At 36.1% G+C, this 20,507-nt stretch overlaps 4 protein-coding genes across 5 annotated transcripts in view; 2 read left to right on the top strand and 2 right to left on the bottom strand.

Annotated features, from left to right (window-relative positions):
• Positions 1-388: 388 nt before the first annotated feature.
• Cog6 (conserved oligomeric Golgi complex subunit 6) lies at positions 389-2,799 on the top strand. Its single transcript, XM_088258530.1, has one exon. It carries the CDS (start codon positions 787-789, stop codon positions 2,659-2,661), a length of 1,875 nt encoding a protein of 624 aa, XP_088114656.1. The 5' UTR covers positions 389-786; the 3' UTR covers positions 2,662-2,799.
• A 32-nt stretch (positions 2,800-2,831) lies between these two features.
• Tektin-A (Tektin A) lies at positions 2,832-6,251 on the bottom strand. Its single transcript, XM_088258529.1, has 7 exons — positions 5,925-6,251; positions 5,074-5,233; positions 4,773-4,999; positions 4,403-4,697; positions 4,082-4,304; positions 3,274-3,434; positions 2,832-3,201 (listed from the first exon to the last, which is right to left on the bottom strand). The coding sequence occupies exons 1-7, from the start codon at positions 6,073-6,075 to the stop codon at positions 2,985-2,987; spliced, it is 1,434 nt and encodes a 477-aa protein (XP_088114655.1). The 5' UTR covers positions 6,076-6,251; the 3' UTR covers positions 2,832-2,984.
• Positions 6,252-7,088: 837 nt separating this feature from the next.
• l(2)37Cb (DEAH-box helicase 16 lethal (2) 37Cb) lies at positions 7,089-12,786 on the bottom strand. Its single transcript, XM_088258528.1, has 5 exons — positions 12,324-12,786; positions 11,757-11,893; positions 10,042-11,614; positions 8,659-9,061; positions 7,089-8,036 (listed from the first exon to the last, which is right to left on the bottom strand). The coding sequence occupies exons 1-5, from the start codon at positions 12,674-12,676 to the stop codon at positions 7,809-7,811; spliced, it is 2,694 nt and encodes an 897-aa protein (XP_088114654.1). The 5' UTR covers positions 12,677-12,786; the 3' UTR covers positions 7,089-7,808.
• A 1,112-nt stretch (positions 12,787-13,898) lies between these two features.
• mib1 (E3 ubiquitin-protein ligase mind bomb 1) overlaps positions 13,899-20,507 on the top strand; it is a 479,810-nt gene continuing 473,201 nt past the window's right edge. Inside the window, exons 1-5 of one of the 2 annotated variants that reach the window (XM_088258551.1) lie at positions 13,899-14,102; positions 15,342-15,537; positions 17,992-18,188; positions 19,226-19,393; positions 20,382-20,489. In XM_088258551.1, the coding sequence (XP_088114677.1) occupies positions 13,989-14,102; positions 15,342-15,537; positions 17,992-18,188; positions 19,226-19,393; positions 20,382-20,489 (783 nt within the window). In that variant the 5' untranslated portion in view covers positions 13,899-13,988. The remainder of the gene's footprint in view (positions 14,103-15,341; positions 15,538-17,991; positions 18,189-19,225; positions 19,394-20,381; positions 20,490-20,507) is intronic. The other variant, XM_088258552.1, reaches the window with a different exon arrangement.

Genomic DNA, 20,507 nt, shown 5'->3' with positions numbered 1-20,507 from the left:
ACTATACCTAAATAGGATGACTAATTTTAGAGACATATTTATTTTTATAACAGCTAGGCGTAGGTAGCAAGTCGCAAGAATATTTCATAAAAATGCTTGGGCAGGGGCTAATAAACGCTTTTACTTAGTCAAGGTGTAATGAAATTAAATGAACTTTATAATAAAATAGCAACTATGTATTTTTTTTTCACATAAATTTTATTTGACCAGCGACTGGGTTTTCAAAATCTAATTCTAAAATAAAAATGAAATAAAATCAAACCTTAACCATAACTAACGTGTAATTATTATTATATTAATACAATACTTAAACTCACTGCATTTAAATTCATTTTGTCAGATTTAAAATATATATAAAATCCTGGTTTTCAACCCCTGCTTTGTGCATATACCAAAGAATTACGTTTAGTTTCACACCAGTCTGATAATGTCAGTTACAATGAAACCCGGTAGCTGGTCAAATAAATTTATGTGGAATAACTACATCGTGTTATTTTACACCACAGTTCATTTAACTTCATTATACCCCTCCTCGCTTGACGCGTTTCTTAGTTACTCTCTAGATCGGAATTGGCAGGTTTGCATATCATCTATGACTTTTGTTACGTCAAAGTTGGAATTTGGTAAATTTGTAATGTCAAAATCTCCCGAAACTTTGGCAGCTATACAATTAGCAACAATTAGTGTGTGTGGATAGCAAGAGCAGGACTTGGGTGGAGTGTACGAGTACCAGTCAATCAAATAAAACATTGATTCTATTAAAAAAGTATTTATTAAAATAAGAAAATGGGGATAGATTATGACAATTCCCTCAGTATAAAAACACGTATCGGTAAAATATTAGAAACACGTCATGATGCCGAGACTATGGATGCCTTGCGAGTGTTATCTTCTTTTTGTAGCGTTAATTCCTCCCTAGACAGACGAAATTTGCAAAACCAAATCGAAAAACGAAACTTGGAAACCTACGAACGTTTCGTGAAGGCGTTCGGAAGCGTCAAGGAACATTTGGATTCGATTTACGAAGATGTTTTGAGAATGAATTCCGCTATCGACAATATGGCCTCTAGGCTTCAGGAATCAAAAGAGAAAACGCATCACTTGATCATCCAGACAACTTCGCTTCAAGATGAAAAAGTAAAAGTGGAGAAACAACTGTTTATTGCGAATGCGTTTATATCCCATTTTCAGTTGTCAGCTGCGGAAAATGCAACTCTGCACGGCGTCAGTAGAGACTCGTCTATTACCGAAGAATTTTTTCATGTTCTAGAAAAAGTAGATAATCTTCATAACCAGTGCAGATCACTTATTCATTCTGGAATGGAAACGGCGGCACTCGATATAATGGAGAAAATTAGCCTCCATCAAGAAGCTGCCATAGAGCGTTTATACAGATGGACACAGCACGGCTGCCGAAATTTCGATTCCACCGATCAGAATTCTTTAATCCCAAAAGCGATGTGCAAACTGCAGTCGCGCGCAGTTCTCTTCAAGTATGTCGTAGACGAGTATTGCACTGCCAGGAAATCGTGTCTCGTTCGCTCTTTTATCGATGCTCTGACAAAGGGTGGTAGTGGAGCTAGCAAGCCGATCGAGTACTACGCGCACGATCCTCCACGCTACATCGGAGACATTCTCGCTTGGGTCCACCAGGCTCTGCCCATTGAAAAAGAAGCTTTAATTGCTTTATTCAAGTATTGCAATAAGATTAATTTGAAAGAAGAAGTTTACGCCGCTCTAGTGGAAATAACGGAAGGTCTTTGCCATCCATTAAAGGTAAGGATGGAATTGATACTGACTGTGGATAAATCGGCTATGCTCCTCTGCACAGTCACTAACCTCATTAGGTACTATGGTAAGATTCTGTCTGAAGAAATTGGCGGAGGGTTGCTATTAACCACCCTGAGTGAAATACAACAGCAGAGTGAGAATGTATTTTTAGGAGCCGTGGAAAAAAGAGTAAAAGTAGATTTATCTCACGGTGTCAAAGCACCACCATCAGATTTGACTCCATCTACCGTAGTTACCGACTTGCTCGGTTTCTTGAGAGAAATGCTGTCTATAACATCAGTTTCCGAACAGAATGAAAGGCCGGATATTTTAAAAGCCGTATCTAATGTAATCGATCCCCTACTAAGAGCCATTAATGAAACGGCGTGTCATCTCTCAACAACGGATATGGCCGTTTACTTACTAAATTGTATTTATCAAATTCAATGCACTATTTCATTGTGTTCGTTTACGAATGATTATAGTGAACGATTACAAGCGCAATCTGATGCTCAGATGGATACCTTGACATCGGAACAGGCCAGTTCCCTTGTGGCTAATCTGAACCTGGGACCCATATACACTATACTCCAGGAACAAGAGCACGCTCCTTTGTCTTCTATTCCCGGAATGGAGCCCAGTATGTTAAAATCGTTCATGAATAAGTTTGATAGTTTTATTGCCATGCCCGAAGTATTTCTTTTGCCTCAAGTGGGTCTCTTGATGAGTAGTACAAACAAAGCTACGGTGCAACGAAGAGCCTTCGAAGTTATAGTGGCTATTTACAAAAATCTTTATTCGGCAGTTCATGATCCAGGGAACAAGTACGAAAATCCAGAAGCGATAGTTCGCAGAACACCTGCTGACGTTTCTGAACTCCTGTCACTCTAATTTATATAAATCTAGATTTATTGTAAATAATATTTTGAGAAATCATCTAATTTAAGGATTGTATTGTTGTAAATTTTGAAGTGTAAAAATAAAAATAAATTGTTACTTAAATGTTTGTATTTTTATTCTAAACTACAATTTATTTTATTACTTTCTTATAGTTTGTAAGGTATTGAAAATTGTAATAGTTTACTACACCAATTGCATACGTTTGACTACAACTGCACTCTACGCCAATATTTGAACTTTTTTCTATTCTATTTGCACAATATATTACTACAATTTCAAACAATGCTAACTTTATGTAATATGAATACACTTCATTATTCGTGTCCTGAGAGTTTAGCAGCCGAAGGGAAGAATGATCTAACGGCACCGCATCTATCCCGATCTATATAAAGGGACTTCTTTTTGATAATCAGTTCCCTTTCTAGACTTCCCCTATTTTGGAGCAGATTACTACGAAATAGATTAGCACGATCCAGTTTATCTTTCAGTGTTGCAATACTCTTCCCCAAAGTATTAACTTCCTCTAGCAATCTAAAAACATAAGCAATGAATATATATTTTTTCATTAATTTAAATTACAATTCATTGTATTATAAAATTTACCCCATGTGTGGAGTATCTCTGCACTGTTCCACATTGGGCCGACCTGTGAAGCTTCGGTTGTCCAGTCTTGTCTGGGCAACTTTCATAGCCAGTTCTAGCTGACGTAATGCTGTTTTCAAATTATTACAAAGCATTTCAATGTCAGCTAGCTTTTGGAGAGTCTGAAATTAGTAATGTCGCATGAGTACTAATTTAAAAATTCGTTTAGAGATTGGTGCCAAGTTTCATAAATTTAATGTACGTAAATATAAAACAGAATAACTGACTTATATTTGGTACCTATTGAGTATTTTATCTAAAGGGACTCATACACATTAGTTAATCACACAAGCTTATATGAGTACAGATATTTAACCGTATGTGCTCCAGGTATTGATGCTATTATTGGCTGTCATTGTATGCATTTTCTTTTTTCTTTCCAGCAATGTCTTTCAGCAGAGTTACTTTTAAAGCAGTAATGTCTTTCATCCTGAGTTACTTCACTTACACCATCTGTATTCTATCAAATATGTTTCACTACTTAATCTAAGAATCTTGAGTGACCTAGACCTTGCCTTTACATAAATATCTTTCTTCTTCATTTTTACTTATGTACAAGCACTATCTGTCCATTGATCAAACAGCTATAAGGTTCACACTATGGCCAGTATCAATAGTCTGTTTTTGGTTAGGTGAATGCTATTGTTTCTTAGGAATAAGCCTTATTCTGTACAAGAAGTTTGACAAATAATTAAGATAACACCATTTCGATGTGATGCAAAACCTCATTCGCTGGGCACAGTTAGGGGTTAGACAAAATAAGAATAACCTTTTTCAATTGATCTTCAAGTCTAATACGTAGTTCATCAGTGCAAGAGGATTTTTCCGCTAAACTCTGATCCACTCTGTCTGCTTGTGTACGCAGATCACGAGCCGTATTAGTGAGTAAAGAATCGATGGAAGAGCGTCTATCCATCGACTGCTGTCTCATTGCCTCTACTTGGTCGATATTCTCCTTACAGAAATGCTCCCAGTATCCTAGAGATGATTGCCTATCAAAATATAAAAAAATGCATTACATACTATGTATTCAAAGTATAAAATATTGATGTATATATATGTGTAAGTCTGAAAATAAATTTCAAATTACCCCTCAGAAAGGCGAACAGCTCCAGGTTTCAGTAAGATGGTGGGTGTTTTAGAATTTATTCCTATATTTAATGAATCTGTATCGTAAGCAACTGTTTTGTCACTCCAGTCAAATTCTATTCTAGATTTAGCTGCTTTGTTGTTTGCCATTTGTTCATCGATTTCAGTGAGAGTTTGGGCATACAAGCGACGAATGGCTCCAATAAGTGACATTTCCTTTATTATTTCTTCTTCTGCTGCATCACGAACGAGGTCTGGCTCTAACCTGTTAGATCGTAAATCCAAACATTCCCTAGCTGAAAGTATATAAAAGCTTAGACTAGGTCGTAATATTTCCATATGCAAATAAATACCATATAATAATTACAAACCAATAGCTTCAGGTACCAGAAGAACAGAAGATGCAGATTTTAGTCTCTGACGCATTTCTTCAAGGATAACAATCTCATCGGACATAGCTTTGCAAGCAAATTCTACATCGGCTTTCCATCTATAAACTTCCTGTGCCCTTTCTTTCAACCGTCCCGTATTGTCATTATAATCTTTATCTGTTATTGAATATGCTTGAGTTAAAGCATTTTTGGCATCCATTTCCAATCTAATAAAATAGTATAAAGTCAATCAATTGAAAAAAACATTGTGAAATATATTTAAAAAATCATTAAATCATACATGTCTGCTTTATGCAACGCTTCTCCAGACAAGATCTGAGCATTATGCTGACGCCATTCCCCAGTTGAGTATTTAGTTATTGAATATTTATCTACTACTGGTCGTGTTCCGGTCATTCCGGCAAGTGGTGTCCAATCTACTAATCCTGTAGCCCAGGGTCCTAATGAAATAAATTCAATATGTATTAAAGATAATAGGACCCTATCAAAAGTAAATGCTGCGGAAACGTCTTCCTGACGTTCCGGGTGATGCCAGCAATCAGCCACAATGATGCACCGCCCCATCTTCACTTCACTACTAGCAAGAAATTTAAAATATTTAGTTTTTTTTTAATTAAGCTTAACCTACGCAATTCAATTTCATACTATTTTCGCAGGACAAAGCAACTCGTTATTAAAAATAGGAATCAAATTGTGGTAGAGTAGCCTCGGACCTTTAAAATCTGATTCTGAGTCCACGACAATGACCACGCAACCTCAACCTGATTTTAATTTTAAGGCATTGATTCTTCTACAATAGTTCTATGCAGGTCGCAGTGATGTCGGGAGCATTACGTGCAATTGTGTAGTCATTAATACACATACTCTTTGTGTGATATCGCATACTTATATTTATAAAGTACAAATAAAAAAAGGCATATACAATGTAATTACTACATGGTTTACTAAAAAAAATGTGGTAGAATATTTGGATTTGACACTATTTCTGCAAATATAGCAGAAGCCATACAGCATATACCACCATTCATCTTCAACATATATTAAGTACAGCCTACATGGATTGAACCCTAAATATAATAGGAAAGATAATGCTTCCCAACCTTCATTTACTATAATGGTTTAAATTATTACCAATTGGTCCCATAACCATATCCTTAGCTGGTACTTTGCTGTCTCGCTGTGGCAGATAGCAGGGGGGCGTATCGGGGGGCTGCCATGGTCGAGTCGGGATGGGCTCCAGCTCTCCAGGGTTGTACCCTTCCACCTTTTGCGCTTCAGTCATCCTGGTGTCACTCACAACACACGGGTTGAATGTATAATTTAGTTACTATCAAAAAACAATTTTGTGTTTTTGCCTGGTTAAAGTTGACTACAGATAGAAATAAATTGCCAAATGAAAAGACCAAAAGGAAGTTGAGTAAAAAATAGGTCAAATACCTAAATAAAGATTTAATAAAAATGATACATCATTTGGGTCACCATGGTTACGACATTGACTGAGATTTAGGTAGGTATCAAGTAAATAGGTAGGGAAGCAACCTATTTAAAAATGTGTAAAATACAGTACATTATTTAATATGTCAAGTCACCTTGGTCTACATAATGTACCCGCAAATCAATATTAACACATTATTTTCGGGATGTTTTTCATCAACTCCAACCCTAATTAGGGTAATATACTAATCACAAGTAATCGCTAACCCAATTCTTATCTGCACAATGTTTTTTGGTATCCCTCGCCCTCTACCAAAAGTAAGCAAATACAGTGGAACCTCTCATAACGAGCATTTTTTTTTTAAAAGTTGCTCCTTTAACGAGCGATGTTTCGCATAACGAGTAACTGAACACAACACTTATAAGCATCTGCTCAAGCTCCCGCCCCCTACCAACAGTATGTAAAAGACGCTTTTAAGCGTTTCCCCCGAACAGTGTGTTAACAGGAGTCGATTCTTTTTTAATTTTTTTTTTATTAGAAAAGAGAAATATTTGTGTTTTTATTATTTTACACAAATATTTAAATTTTAAACTATTTCTGTGAGCCTAAGCGGCTCATTATTAGAAATAGGTATCTAATTGTGGTTGAGTGGGTTCGAACCGAGAAACTCTGACTTAAGAGTCCGCGACACTAACCACGGACCACAACCCGACACATTCGGATTCTTGATTTTAAATAGATAATTTTAAAAGAAACAAAATTGAAAACTTGTTTAATTTTCCAATTCTCTTATCTGCACCTTTCAATGAATTGATGTATATAGTCCATAAACAAAGAATGAGGAAATAAAAAGAGTATTATCATTTTTAAAGGTTTATTTAATTTATATGTGATATACAGAGTAGTGCAATGGGTATTGATGGTTTTTAAAGTGTTATTATGGATACACTTATTATATGACCAAGGTCAAAAACATATATTTTTATTACATATTTAATGCATCATATATGGTAATCCAATTTTTAGTTATTGTTGAAAATAACAACATATGGTTCCAGCAAGACGGATGCATGACTGCCTTAGGACAAATGTTTCCTGGATGACATGAGGTCATGAGATTTAACCAGCTCTGTTTTTTTTTCTTCTTATGGAGTTATTTGAAGGCTAGGGTTTTCGTAAAGAGGTCTCAAACGCAAGAACTTAAAAAGCCATTACTATGAAAATCAGTGCAATAAACCGGGAAATTCTGCTACGAGGAGTTACAGAGAAATTTCAATCATAACTTCAACAATATTTAAAAAAAATGTGGTGGCTATGAAAAGATGTTATTTTCTAAAATTATTTTTTGAAAACAATATTTTAAGTTCGTCCAAATACTTGTTCACAAATCTGTGTAAAATTGCATTTATATTTTTGACCTTGGTCGTTTCATTAGTACATCCATAATTGCACTTTACAAATGCGCTACTCTGTACGTAAAAAATTACAAAACACATTGTATCCAGTGTTGACTAAAATCAGCACTGATATTCGGGCATTTTGGCTAATGTCCTTGTGAATAATGCTATCAGTAACAATATTTAAGATTCAGTTGGCTTTGCCCTTCCGACAACTTTGGGCATTTTCATATTGGTAGAATCTTCTAGTTCCTTGGATTTGTAATAATGTGGAGCGACTTCCAGCAACCACTTGCTCTCGATGACTGTCACTTGTCGCATGAACTCCTTGCTGGTGAAGACCAACTCATGATACAGTATCCACCTAGGCTGCTCTTCAAACAGACAACTGTTTGGGTGTATTAACACGTTCTGGAATAAATATAATTTAAAAAATGATAAAAGTAAATAAATTAGTATAGTAGCCCTAATAGTGAGTTATAATAAGCAGGTTTGATTATTTGCGAATGATATTATCTAGCAATAATATATACTGTATGTAGTATACTGGCATTTTCAACAAAACAAAAAATTAAATTTTGTTTACTTGTTTCAATGTTATATTTTCATTAATGTATTTTTTTCACGAAGGTTTCTGCTGGTAAAAAACTTACTGATTTCAACCATAGATTGCGCAAGATGTTTTCAATTAAAGCATAACTATAATTTCCGAAATTTGAGTAGTGTGGTTGTTAATCATGGGTAGAATGTTTAATGTCACAAGTGTATAAAGTGATCACTCAAACCAGCATATGCCTGGTCATAAGCCCTGTAAATGTTAAGACTTCAATATTCTCCTTCATATATAAAAAATCTTTCATTCAAATATTTCTAGAATCCATGCATTCCGTCTTTGTAGAAGACTTATTCATTGGTTGAGAGTAGTCTCAATATTTGCAAACTCTTCTAGAAACATAACGCCCGCCAATACCGAGGGACTCTGTCCGTACTTTGCTAAAAATTATTACGCAACATGAAACAAAATGTGATTTACCAGATTATGTTTAATAGTTTTGTAATTCCCTCCCTTGGAAAGCCTGGCGATGTGGTAAAAGTAGCCGGCGGTTATGGCCTTGCGGATGTTGGCATCTTCCTGGAGACTGGACACCATGGCGATCTCTACTCGGTCCATCAGCCCCACCAGCTGTTCTCTCACGTCCCGGGCCCTCTTCATGGAGCGATACTGGATGAAGTTCTCGTAGCACCACTGGATGGAGTAGTCCGACTCCACCCACTGGTTGTACACATTCATCAGGCTGAGATGGTCGCCCGCCGGATGGTTGAAGTTCTTCCTCGCTGTGTCGGCGTGGATGATCTTGTCTTTGGGTCGGTAGAATATGGCCCCGTTTACTGATAGTATCGCTGCCAGCGTGACTATTTCTTCGGAGCACTTATACCTAAAAAAGTATGTTCTTCAAATGTTGGATAAAGTTATACATGACAGCTCAGATTACTCACCTATCAACACTACACTACGCTCATTTTGCACGATAGTTATCTATTCTCTACATTTCATTATTGTCAACAGGGATGAGACAATGTCATAAGGTGAATCATTTAGTCTACGGTATTGCATAGAGCAGCCATTGAATTATGTTGATAACATCATAGTAAAATTGTAAATTTCTTTGATCATCAATGCTCATGGCTGTGGCAAAAATATAATTTACTGAAGCAGTTGTTCAATATGTATCACTCAATTTTGGGTGCTTAGCCAATAAAAAAAGCAGTTATTCAAGTAATTCTCATTGACAATTTGACTAATCATTCCCGGGTGCCTGAAGAGTTAGTTTACCTACCAATTACTTGCTTTATAACAAGGTTGGTCAGTTAGAATCCGGTCATCAAGAGGAGGCTGGTTATATTCTCCGGCTGTTCGCTGATAGTGTATGAAGGAGACGTGTGTGAAGGAGACGTGTATTTACCAGTGCGTACTATTTATTATTTTATTATTATTTTATGTTAAAGATTTTTTGTTTCTCTATTAGTGTATTCATTAGTGTATTTTTATATTAGATACTGTATACATATATCGTAGTCATACAGGAGAAAGTGACCAAGTGACTTTTAACAAAAACGTGATCATTGACTATTTAATATCTTACTAGCTTAATATTGCCCTGAAAAAATCCCAAAGGATTTTAAACTTGGAAGTATAATATACTGACTAGTTAAAAATGACTAACTGCATTGATGTTTATTTTCTTGCCAAGCAAAAGTGACTTAAATGGCCCTCCTGAACATTTTACGTTTTGTTAGTTGGTCACTTTCTCCTGTACGACTACGATATGTATTATGTTGAAGGCATTAGCCGTTGAATAAATAAAATAAAATAAAAATAAAATGAAATAATGATGAAGTCAACATGCATACTCACTTTTCACTAGCCAGCAACATTTTAGCCATCATGGGGTTAGTTGGGAATTCTGCCATTCGTCTTCCTGCCTTAGTGAGCTCTCCGTGGTGATTCAGAGCTCCCAAAGCGTACAGTTGCTCTAGTGCGAGAACCAAAGTTTCATGAGGAGGCGGATCGAGAAAATCAAAGTGAATCAGATCGTTGATACCGAGAGCTTTTAGAGTGAGAACTGCATTCCCCAGATTAATTCTCTGGATTTCTGGAATTGTGTTGTCTTCTAGTTCGTTCTTGTATGACCAAGCTGTATAAAGTCGGAAGCATTTCCCCGGAGCCACTCGTCCCGCTCTGCCCGCCCTCTGATTGGCCGAGGCCTTGGATATCGGAACCACCATTAAACTTTCCATACCGGCGCGAGAATTAAAATTATTTTGTTTAGCGAATCCCGGATCGATGACATAAATTATATTATCTATAGTTAGTGAGGTTTCGGCGATATTTGTAGCTAAAACAACTTTTCTAGCGCCTGGTGGAGTAGGTTCAAATATTTTAGCTTGCATATCACTAGGGAGGTTGGCATAAACTGGTAAAATGATTAATTCTTTCACTTTAGATCCTAATCGTTTCGTTCTATCTTGCAACATTTCATTGCATGTTTCGATTTCGTCCTGTCCAGTTAGGAAAACTAGAATATCGCCTAAAGGCTGCGTAGCGTGAATTTGTAGTATAGAGACAACGCAAGCGTCTACGTAATCCGCTTCCGGAGCTTTGGTATAGTAAATATCGACAGGGAAACGTCTCCCGGGTATTCTGAATATCGGAGCGTCGTCGAAGAATTCCGAAAACTTTTGAGCATCCAAAGTAGCGCTAGATATTAGTAACTTCAAGTCGGGTCTAAATCTAGCTATGTCTTTGACTAATCCGAAAAGTATATCAGTGTGGAGCGTTCTCTCGTGAGCCTCATCAATGATCATCACACTGTACGAAGCGAGATCTGGCTCCGAGAGGAATTCCCTGTGTAAGGTACCATCGGTCATGTATTTTATGATTGTTCTTTCGGAAGTGCAATCTTCGAACCTGATGCTGTAGCCGACCTCATTGCCAAGTTTGACGTCCATTTCTTGCGCCACTCGGGCTGCTACCGACATGGCTGCCACGCGGCGAGGTTGCGTGCAGCCGATGCATTTGGGACCGTCCGTAAAGCCCGCCTCGTGCAAGTATTGCGGGATTTGCGTTGTCTTCCCGGAGCCCGTCTCCCCCTCCACTATGATGACCTGGTGCGCTCTCACGGCTTCTATGAGGCTGTCTCTGAAGGGATAAACCGGAAGCGACTTCTTAGTTTCTGCAATATCCATCTTTTTCTTTTCGGTGACTGAAATTTTTTCCTCTTTGACTTCTCCTTCCTTTCTGTCTCCGTCCATGCGCAGAGCTTGGATAAAATCAATCTGATCTTCAAGAAGTAACTCGTATTCATCTTTGGCGGAAGTGGAGCTCTTGGCCCCGAACTTGTAAACGGCAGAAGCCATTTGTTCTTGCTCCCATTTTTTTTGTTCCGAATGAGGAAGTTTTTCTCGCTCATCAACTTCAACATAATCACCTAAAAATATGCAACATGGTATTAAAGAGTAAAAAGGTAAAAAGGAATTTTCCTAGTTATCTAAAGAACAATTTTTTTTAATATTAAGTGTTTATTAGTATTTACATCCATTATATTGGCAAAATACAAATAAATTTCATACCTTTTTCACCTTTCTTGAGGTCCCGGGGCATGTGATACCTTTGGACATTTTCCAACTCCCTCGCTCTCTCATGTTCTCTCGCTATGTTGAGAAGTTCCTTTTTACGTTTGCGGTCTCTCTTTTCTCGTTCCGTCAATCTGGAAAATCAAATAAAAGACAAATTGAATAGGTGGATTTAAGATGTAACTCTGATAAAACAATTTAAAGTCACTTTACGATTCTGTTCCATGATAATATTACAACTTATTTCCGTAACATTGTAAAATAAATAAATATGATTTCTTGGAAATTCTATATAAGTGAACCAATTTTGAAACATTGTTCTTGAATCACTAGAACTTCACTAGAGACATCTAGTGAAGTTCTAGTGATTCAAGAACAATGTTTCAAAATTGGTACATATGATTTATTCATCAAATGAAATATCAGCACAAGACTGATCACCTACCCATCACGTTTTTAACAATCAATATAACATTGTATTAATGGGACACAGTGCCCTTTTCACAATTGGGTGGGGATAAGGGTTAGAATATCGATATTGTAAAAATACAAGAAATTTCTTACACCTCTTCGTTGAATAGGTACTCATCATCTGCTATATCTGCTTCCAATTCGGCTACTTTGTCATCTTTTCTTTTCTCCAAGTATTGTCTTCTGGATTGGATTCGAAGGGAAGGAAGTATTTTATCTCTATCTTCGGCTTCTAGCTTCAACCTCCTGGCAGCTTCCTCAAAGGACCGCTTTTCGGAAGACTCGATGACTTTCCTAGTCTTTGAATCATCTTTTTCTCTTAACCTTTTTGCAAACTCGTCCCTACTTTTTAAGTCTTTTCGCCTCACTTCTTCTTCGCTATCCTCATTACTGGAACTCGAAGATCGACTTTTACGTCTCCTTTTTTTATCCTTGTGCTTACCCATATTGAAATCAATTTACCACAATCAGAATGTGATAAAATGTATTACGAATTATAAACGAAGCACAAGTAAAATTAACAAAACAATCTCGCGTATAGAAAACGAGTAATGTCAAATTTGACAACAAAATACTGCAAAGAAAAAACACGACATGTTTGTATAGTGTTCAAATACTAATGATCGTCACTCGATCAATCCCAATGAAATCATTACATTAGATCTGCCGAACTCTGTAAAAAACAGGTATAATCTTATTCATAAAAGGATGTTTTTCCATCGGAAGTGTCATGGAATAACAGTGGAACGGCAGTATAATACAATAAACCCCCCTTCAACGTTTAGGTACCTTAAAGAATATTATAATGGATTAATGTTTCGCATTGTATTTTAACTAGCGGAAACTACTGAAATGAGTCACTTAAAAATATTTAAAAAAAAAACATTAACCCGCATATAACTTCCCCTTTGATAACGCGGTACCTATCTCAACGTAATAGGGGGTCAACTGTATTTTCATTTCCGTTACTATGATGACCATGCGAATAATATATTTTTATTAATTCTGCAAATATAAATTCAAAAAGAAATAAAAAAAAACAACAATCGATTCAGTGGCAATTTTTTTTATGAACATTACAAGTAATAAAACCGTCTGTTTACAATATGAAACATCAACCAAATAAAAATAAAAAGATTTGTCGGGGTGTAACCCACAAAGTAAAGTTTTAGAATTTGAAAGGTTATCACCTCATCCCAACAAAGCAATCATTTGATGTATGGCTTAATTTAAAAAAAAATACCAAGCCAAAGAGTGCAAAATAAATCAAAGGGATGAAATGAATCAAATATTTTCATAAATTCTTACCTTTGCACCAGAAAAACAAAACAAAGTTTAAAAGTGTCGGGTTGTGGTCCCACGGTTAGTGTAGCGGACCCTTGAGTCAGAGTTTCTAGGTTCGAGAAACTCTACCACAATTTGATACCTATTTCTTATAATGAGCCGCTCAGGCTCACAGAAATAGTATGAATTTATGTATTTCGTAAATAATAAAAAAAAATATTTCTCTTTTTTAAAAACAAAACAAAAAAATTAAAAATTAAAATTCGATTCCTCCCACACAATTGTATGCTGTTTTTATTTATATATATTTATATTTTTAAAATATGATTACTACAAGTAAGTAAAGAAATATTCAGTATTATTTTTCATAAATGGTAACATTTATTTTAAGGTGTTTTGCTGTCAAAGTGTCAGTAACTGTCAGATTCAGGTCGTATTAATTAATTTCTTCCTGAATATTGATAATAGCTCCTGATGGAGGCTGCAAACTCCTCAGCCGTTACGTCGGCTAGCAGGGCGACTCGTTTCATGATGGAGGGAGTCGGGGCTCGAGTCATCAGGGGACCAGACTGGAAGTGGGGAAAACAGGTTAGGTTAAAAACTTTAAAAAATAAACAATAACTTTTCAAAATCTTATTTTTGAGTACGAATAACTCCAATATTATTGAAAAAATATTTTTCTTTAATTTCTCGACTTGATCTCGCATATATTGTTCTTTAGTACCCAAATTCCTATATTTTAATGAACAAATTTGAAAGTTTTTACAAGGTAATTAGAATTTTTTGCACCTCTAAACTGTAGTTTTTTACTACCCTGTGTGAGCTTTTAGGTTTGGTTTGCAATTTGATCTATATAATATAATTAAAAATGTATTTTCACTATTATTATTCGATATTTTACTTTAGACTACTTGTAAATCTTTGGCCTTATTCACATCCCTTCACATAATAAACAATCGAAATATTTATTTATAAATTTGATGTGGACAAGAGAAAAAGGGGATGAGCATAAGAGTAAGGGAGTGAGATGGAATTTCTTATGATTAAATATGGTTGTTTATTTTATGTTTTAAATGTAGAATCATACACTGGAGTTTTTTAAGTACACAAAGTTGTATTTTATTGTTAAAAAAACACATTAAAATCAATTTTGTGTCAATTGTTTCGACTAGTTGTGGTATTTTCAAATGAATGTGTTAATTTGAAAATGCCACAACTGGATGAAACAACTGTCACAAAATTGATTTTTATGTTTTTTTTAAACAATAAAATACAACTTAGTAGACTAAAAAAATCAGTGTTTGATTGAAATTTTCATACATAAATCAAAATGCCAAGTTTTCTTTGCTGTGAGCGTTGAATCTTTTTTTTAAGGCATGTAGGCTGCTAACCTTGCATACCAACCCTCCTCCTTTCTCATCCGGGCTTGGGACCCGCAATGGCGGAGTTAGGTGGGGAAGGCAACGAAGGAGACAATGGTATGCGGTATGGTATGTGAGGAGAATGGAACCATCCAGACTCCCCCACATCACACTGTACGCCCAATTCCATGATAGACAACTGCCGGGCTGACCACCAAAGAGATGGGTCGATAGCTGGGAATCGACATCGCAGGAGGCTAATCCCTCTTAAAAACCGGCCACAAGGCCTACAACAAGATGAAGAAGAAGAAGAAGAAGAAGAAGAAGAAATTAAAATGGAGTTCTACAACTTAAACGCCGAATCTATAATGAAAAATGGCTGTTTATCTATGATTTGTCACACATAGAGCATTTTATTTTTATTTTTGATGATTCCGAGGAGATAACAAGGGTGCTCTGTTTCCAGGATGGAGGGGAGGGCCATGTCGGCACCGTTCGTAACTTCGAGTCTCCTGAGGAGGTGGTGGTTGTGTGGGATAACGGCACGGCTGCCAACTACCGCTGCTGCGGTGCGTATGATCTGCGTGTCCTGGACAGCGCCCCCACGGGGGTGAAGCACGATGGGACCATGTGTGACACGTGTCGCCAGCAACCTATTTTTGGTAACTTTATTTTGTGACTATGTGCATGTTTATATAATTACTATATTAATTTCAATTTGAATATTTTTTTATATAATTTATATTTGAAGTAATAACTTTGTGCTTTTTCCATTTTATAATTAAAGTAAAACTTTGTTTTAAAATCACTGTAAATATTTTATTATAACTTAATAATAATGTCTACCGCTTCTTTTTCATGACTGATTAAAATAAAAAATCTTAGTTTTTAGTATTAATCAGTTTTGAAAAAACCAGGAAACATTTTAATTAAGTTACAATAAACTATTTATAGTGATTTTAAAACAAATTTATGCTTACATTGTATTTAAAAAAAAAAAATTCTGCCTCTGTGGTGTAATGGTAAGCGTATTTCGCTACCATGCTGGAGGTCCCGGGTTTGATTCCCAGGGGTGGATGAGAATAAATATTAGAGATTTTACACTCCAATATTTATTTAATATTACCCTGGACCGGTCCCTGAAGCGCAAGAGTGAACACCTTGCCTTCATGTAAGTAACAATCAAGAAAGCACTGCGTTAATACAATGCAGTGCCCTATGCACCATTGGGTGTGGATAAGGGTCAGAAGAAGTAATACTGTAGAGTGAGAGATGTGATTCGTTACTAGCACAATGGACAGATAACAATATCTATATTTTGGTATTCGGTGATCAAGGAAGCAATGAGCTGAACCCAGCGTAGGAGATCTTTACCCAATATTGAGTATACTCCTGTAAGGGTTGAAAGATAGTTAGTAATGTGATTGTTACAATGTTAGATGGAGCGCTTGCAGAACTAATATTTTATATTGACTAAAATTATTGTCAACATATTGTTCCCTGCATGGGAGAATTGTAACAATAAAAATCATTTTATACAAGTCAAAGTTTTGATGCTGCATTACAGCAGATAATATCAAAAAAATAAAAAAATAAAGTTTCGCGGTCTGCATTATGAAGTAAGCATACAATCTTTACTAAATTCTCTCTTTTATTAATATTTATGATATTGAACATATCGCTCACTCCTTTCAACCTTCTTGAATAATATTTGAACTTTTTACTGTGCAACAGATCTTTTTAGGTAAAACCTGAAGGTTTTTTCTGCATTTGAAAAATATTTAGTTTGTTTAAAAATTAATTCAACAATACCTTTTCTTCAAAATGCAAAAACAACACTTTCTGCCCTGTAGCAGGTAAATACTAAGTTAAAAATATGCCGCTTTTGCTGGCATACAGTACATTTTCTGGCCATTCCGAAAACATGCACAACTGAAAATTGTCTATATATGACATTGTTAAAAGGAGTGAGCGATATGTCAAAACGATGAATAATGTTTTCAATTGGTGAATAAGATTTTCTACCACAAAGGGTTCAATATCAAATCCTCTTAGAATAAATTAAACAAAGTATGTTTATAAACTTCAATTTTGTTGATTAAAGTACAAAATGGCACATAGGAAGTAATATAACAGTTTTTAATGCATTATATTGTGCATTACTCTGATTCCTTTGCCTCTAATGTTGAAATTTAATTTTGAAATATGCCTGCACTTATCGTGTGATTTAAAATAGTATGGTGGGTGTAAATTTGCAGGCGAAAGAATAAGATTTCAATTCAATTTCAATTTAAATTACAAACAATTTTTTTTAATCGTATACATTAAAATTGAAAATATGCAAGAACTATTGCTAAAGGTGTAGAAGAATCCCGCTTCGGAAAACTCCTTCAGACACATCGAACAGATCAATATCCAATGAGATATTGTTCAACATAGCGGTAGCTCTTCCTACGGGCATAACCATTGGCAGGTTGGTCCTGTGTATAGGAATGTGAAACAACCTATGCTGACGCTGTCTTAGGTAACTATCGGGAACATACAGACCAGTGTTCCGGATAATTTCAGGATTATCGATCATACTGCGCAATAATCTATAAAAATGTGTAATCAAATACACATTCCTTATAGTCTCTAAACTATTGTAGCCATGCATACCCTGGAGAAACTCGGTCGGGTAGAGCCAAGGATGATAGCCATACTCTCTCATGTAGAGATACCTAAGAAACTTATTTTGGACTTTCTCAACCATAAGAGAGTACTTAAGCTCGTGTGGCCCCCAAATCATCGAGCCACTCTCGAGTCTACTTCGCACCAAGGAGTTATAAAGAGTTATAAAGATCTGAAGTTATGAGTAGGACATGAGGGAACACTTGTTTTTTAAAAAGTAGCATGCACACTCTTTTTTAGCTCGTAAAACATTTGGTATATTTAAAAAAATATGTTTTTGTTCACACTGTTCATGCAGTTTATCCCTAACGATGATGTTTACCACACAAATTGCATAGAAGAGTATGTCTGCGTAGTGATTTTGCAAAACTATACGAAAAGTAAAGTATGTACGCTTGTGTAGTGATTAACATTGAGAACTATGATCTTATTCTACATATTTTTAGGTATACGATGGAAGTGCGGAGAGTGCACCAACTACGACCTGTGTTCCGTGTGCTACCACGGAGACAAGCACCAGCTCCGTCATCGCTTCTATCGGATCAGCGCCCCCGGGGGGCAGCGCTGTCTCGTGGAGCCCCGCCGCAAGAGCAAGAAGCAGGCCGTCCGGGGCATCTTCCCTGGGGCCCGTGTTGTTAGGGGGGTGAGTAAAGAAAATATACTCAAAGGAAATTCAAGCAACTGAAAATATTTAAATTAAATTGATTATATCATATCTGTAACTTCTCTGATGGAAGCATTGCGCTACCATGATGTATGGAATGGATTGCGGTTACTGAGTGAAGCAACCGAGAACATTTCAATTTAATTGATTACATCATATCTGTAACTTCTACAGTGAAAGCATTGCGCTACCATAATGTATGGAATGAATTGTGCTTGACCCTTATCCGAACCCTGGTGCATAGGGCACCAGGGCATCATACAGAGGCAGGGTTATCTCGATGGTTAAATACATGAAGGAAAGGTGATTAGCCCTGCGCTTCGATACCAGTCTTGGGTTATTACCCAATATAATATTATTAAGTAAATATTAGACTGAAAAATCAGTTGTATTTTTTACTCCAGCACGGTAGTCAAACTTGCTGATTACAAAACTACCGAGGTGGACAGAGTGCGGGGGTTGGTCAATATAAATTAAAATACATTGTTTTCGTGTTTTTGCATGTATTTTTAAACAACAAAGTATTTCCAATTCAAAAGAATATGCTTTGCATTCCAATGTTTTTTGGTAAGTGCAAATTGCCAAGTCAAAGGAATTCTGTAACTTATTACTGTATGGTTATATTAAATTGAAAACTAAATAAAGCAACGTTAAAAGTATTGGGAGTAAGATTAAATTTTTTTGTCGCTACAGCGGTGGCACTTGAGTAATACGATAAACTCACAGTACTCAAGTGCCGCCTCTATGTTGGCACTTCAGTGCTAACGGTAAAATTGTTGTGTATATACCATTATTAATATTTGAACATTTGACTATTGCACAATTTGATTTTTTTACGTATAATTTGTTTGATTTGTTGTGATTTTTTAGTTTGCATAGTCTGCATCAGACGATGGTTCATTTGGCATAGTGTGATTAATCCCTATAACGGACTGATGTGTGTGATTGCTCTCTGAACCCAATATAGAAATAGACCAGTTGATCCTTTACATAATTTGTGTGTATTTGTTTTGCAGGTAGATTGGCAGTGGGAGGATCAAGATGGTGGTAACGGGCGGAGAGGGAAGGTGAATGAAGTGCAGGACTGGTCGGCCGCTAGTCCTCGCTCCGCCGCGTACGTCGTTTGGGATAACGGAGCTAAAAACCTTTACAGGGTTGGCTTTGAGGGGATGGCTGACTTGAAGGTACGTGTTTATATGTATAACATACTTTCTACTCGGCCTTGCTCAAAATTAAGACCTGTATAGTAAAAACAATAATATGTATATAATTTTTTTTTATTTTGTTTATTTGACCAGTGACTGGGTCTTATGTTATTGACATTATCAATAACATAAATAAATAAGAAATAATAAGAAATACCGACATTCGAAGCATGTGTAAGACGGAGGATATCATGAGGTGGGGACGACAACGAAGGTGATACTGGAAGGATCGTATAAACAGAATGTCAGAAGACAGACTTCCACGTATCGCCCTCCAAGGCAACCGTGAAGGACGCGGACCCCCAGGCAGACCTCCGAAAAGATGGAAAGACAGCTGGGAGTCGACATCCCAAGAGCGACATGCGGAGGCACAAACAGATCCCTAGGATCTACATAAAGAAGAAGAAGAAGAAGAAGAAGAAGAAGACATTATCACATTTGTGTTGCCAGTAATAATGTAACCTAGTTACTGGTCAAATAAAATAAAAGTGATAAAAACTATTTAGCTGAATGCCCTTGAGGTAGTATTTTACGAAAATGGCGCTATATAAATTATCCAAATTTAAATTTATTATTATTTGTTTTTGTATAAAATACAGTTCCATCAAGAAATGTCAAATTGAAAAATAACTTGAAAATGAAAAATATGTAATTTTTTTAATTGGCCACCTTGAACTAGATTATACTACATGAAGCCGGTTAATACAAATATATTTAGAAATAATTTTAAATTTCAAAGCTCAACATCTAAAAATGTATCCATGTTGTCATAGCAATATTTTTATAGTTCAAATCTCCTTTTATGGCTTTAAAAAAGCCAGCTGAAAATATTTTTATTTACCTATAAATCCAGACTCAAAATGGTGTTCAAACTCTAGGTGCCATAATTCAGTTATCACTGGAATATGTAAGCAAGTGACTTATAGTTGAGATTGGATTACAGATAAAATAATCAATCTACTTTCAGGTGGTAAGTGATGTAAAAGGACAAACGGTTTACAAGGAGCATCTTCCTCTTCTCGGAGAACAAGGCCCCGGCCGGGCTGGTCCTCACGGCCTTCAGATTGGAGATCAGGTAATTCTACATATTCTT

The sequence above is a fragment of the Brachycentrus maculatus genome, unplaced genomic scaffold, assembly GCF_059751285.1.
Source record: "Brachycentrus maculatus isolate JH-2025_06_01 unplaced genomic scaffold, ASM5975128v1 h1tg000097l, whole genome shotgun sequence".
NCBI lineage: Eukaryota > Metazoa > Arthropoda > Insecta > Trichoptera > Brachycentridae > Brachycentrus > Brachycentrus maculatus.
This window is presented reverse-complemented; position numbering and strand designations above follow the sequence as displayed.

Coding starts and splice junctions, on each gene's coding strand:
- Tektin-A (XM_088258529.1), bottom strand. CDS start 6,075: ATGACTGAAGCGCAAAAGGTGGAAGGGTACAACCCTGGAGAGCTGGAG. Junction 5,234..5,924: donor TATGGTTATGGGACCAATTG/GTAATAATTTAA, acceptor TTATTTCATTAG/GACCCTGGGCTACAGGATTA. Junction 3,435..4,081: donor TTGAAGATCAATTGAAAAAG/GTTATTCTTATT, acceptor TACTAATTTCAG/ACTCTCCAAAAGCTAGCTGA.
- Cog6 (XM_088258530.1), top strand. CDS start 787: ATGGGGATAGATTATGACAATTCCCTCAGTATAAAAACACGTATCGGT.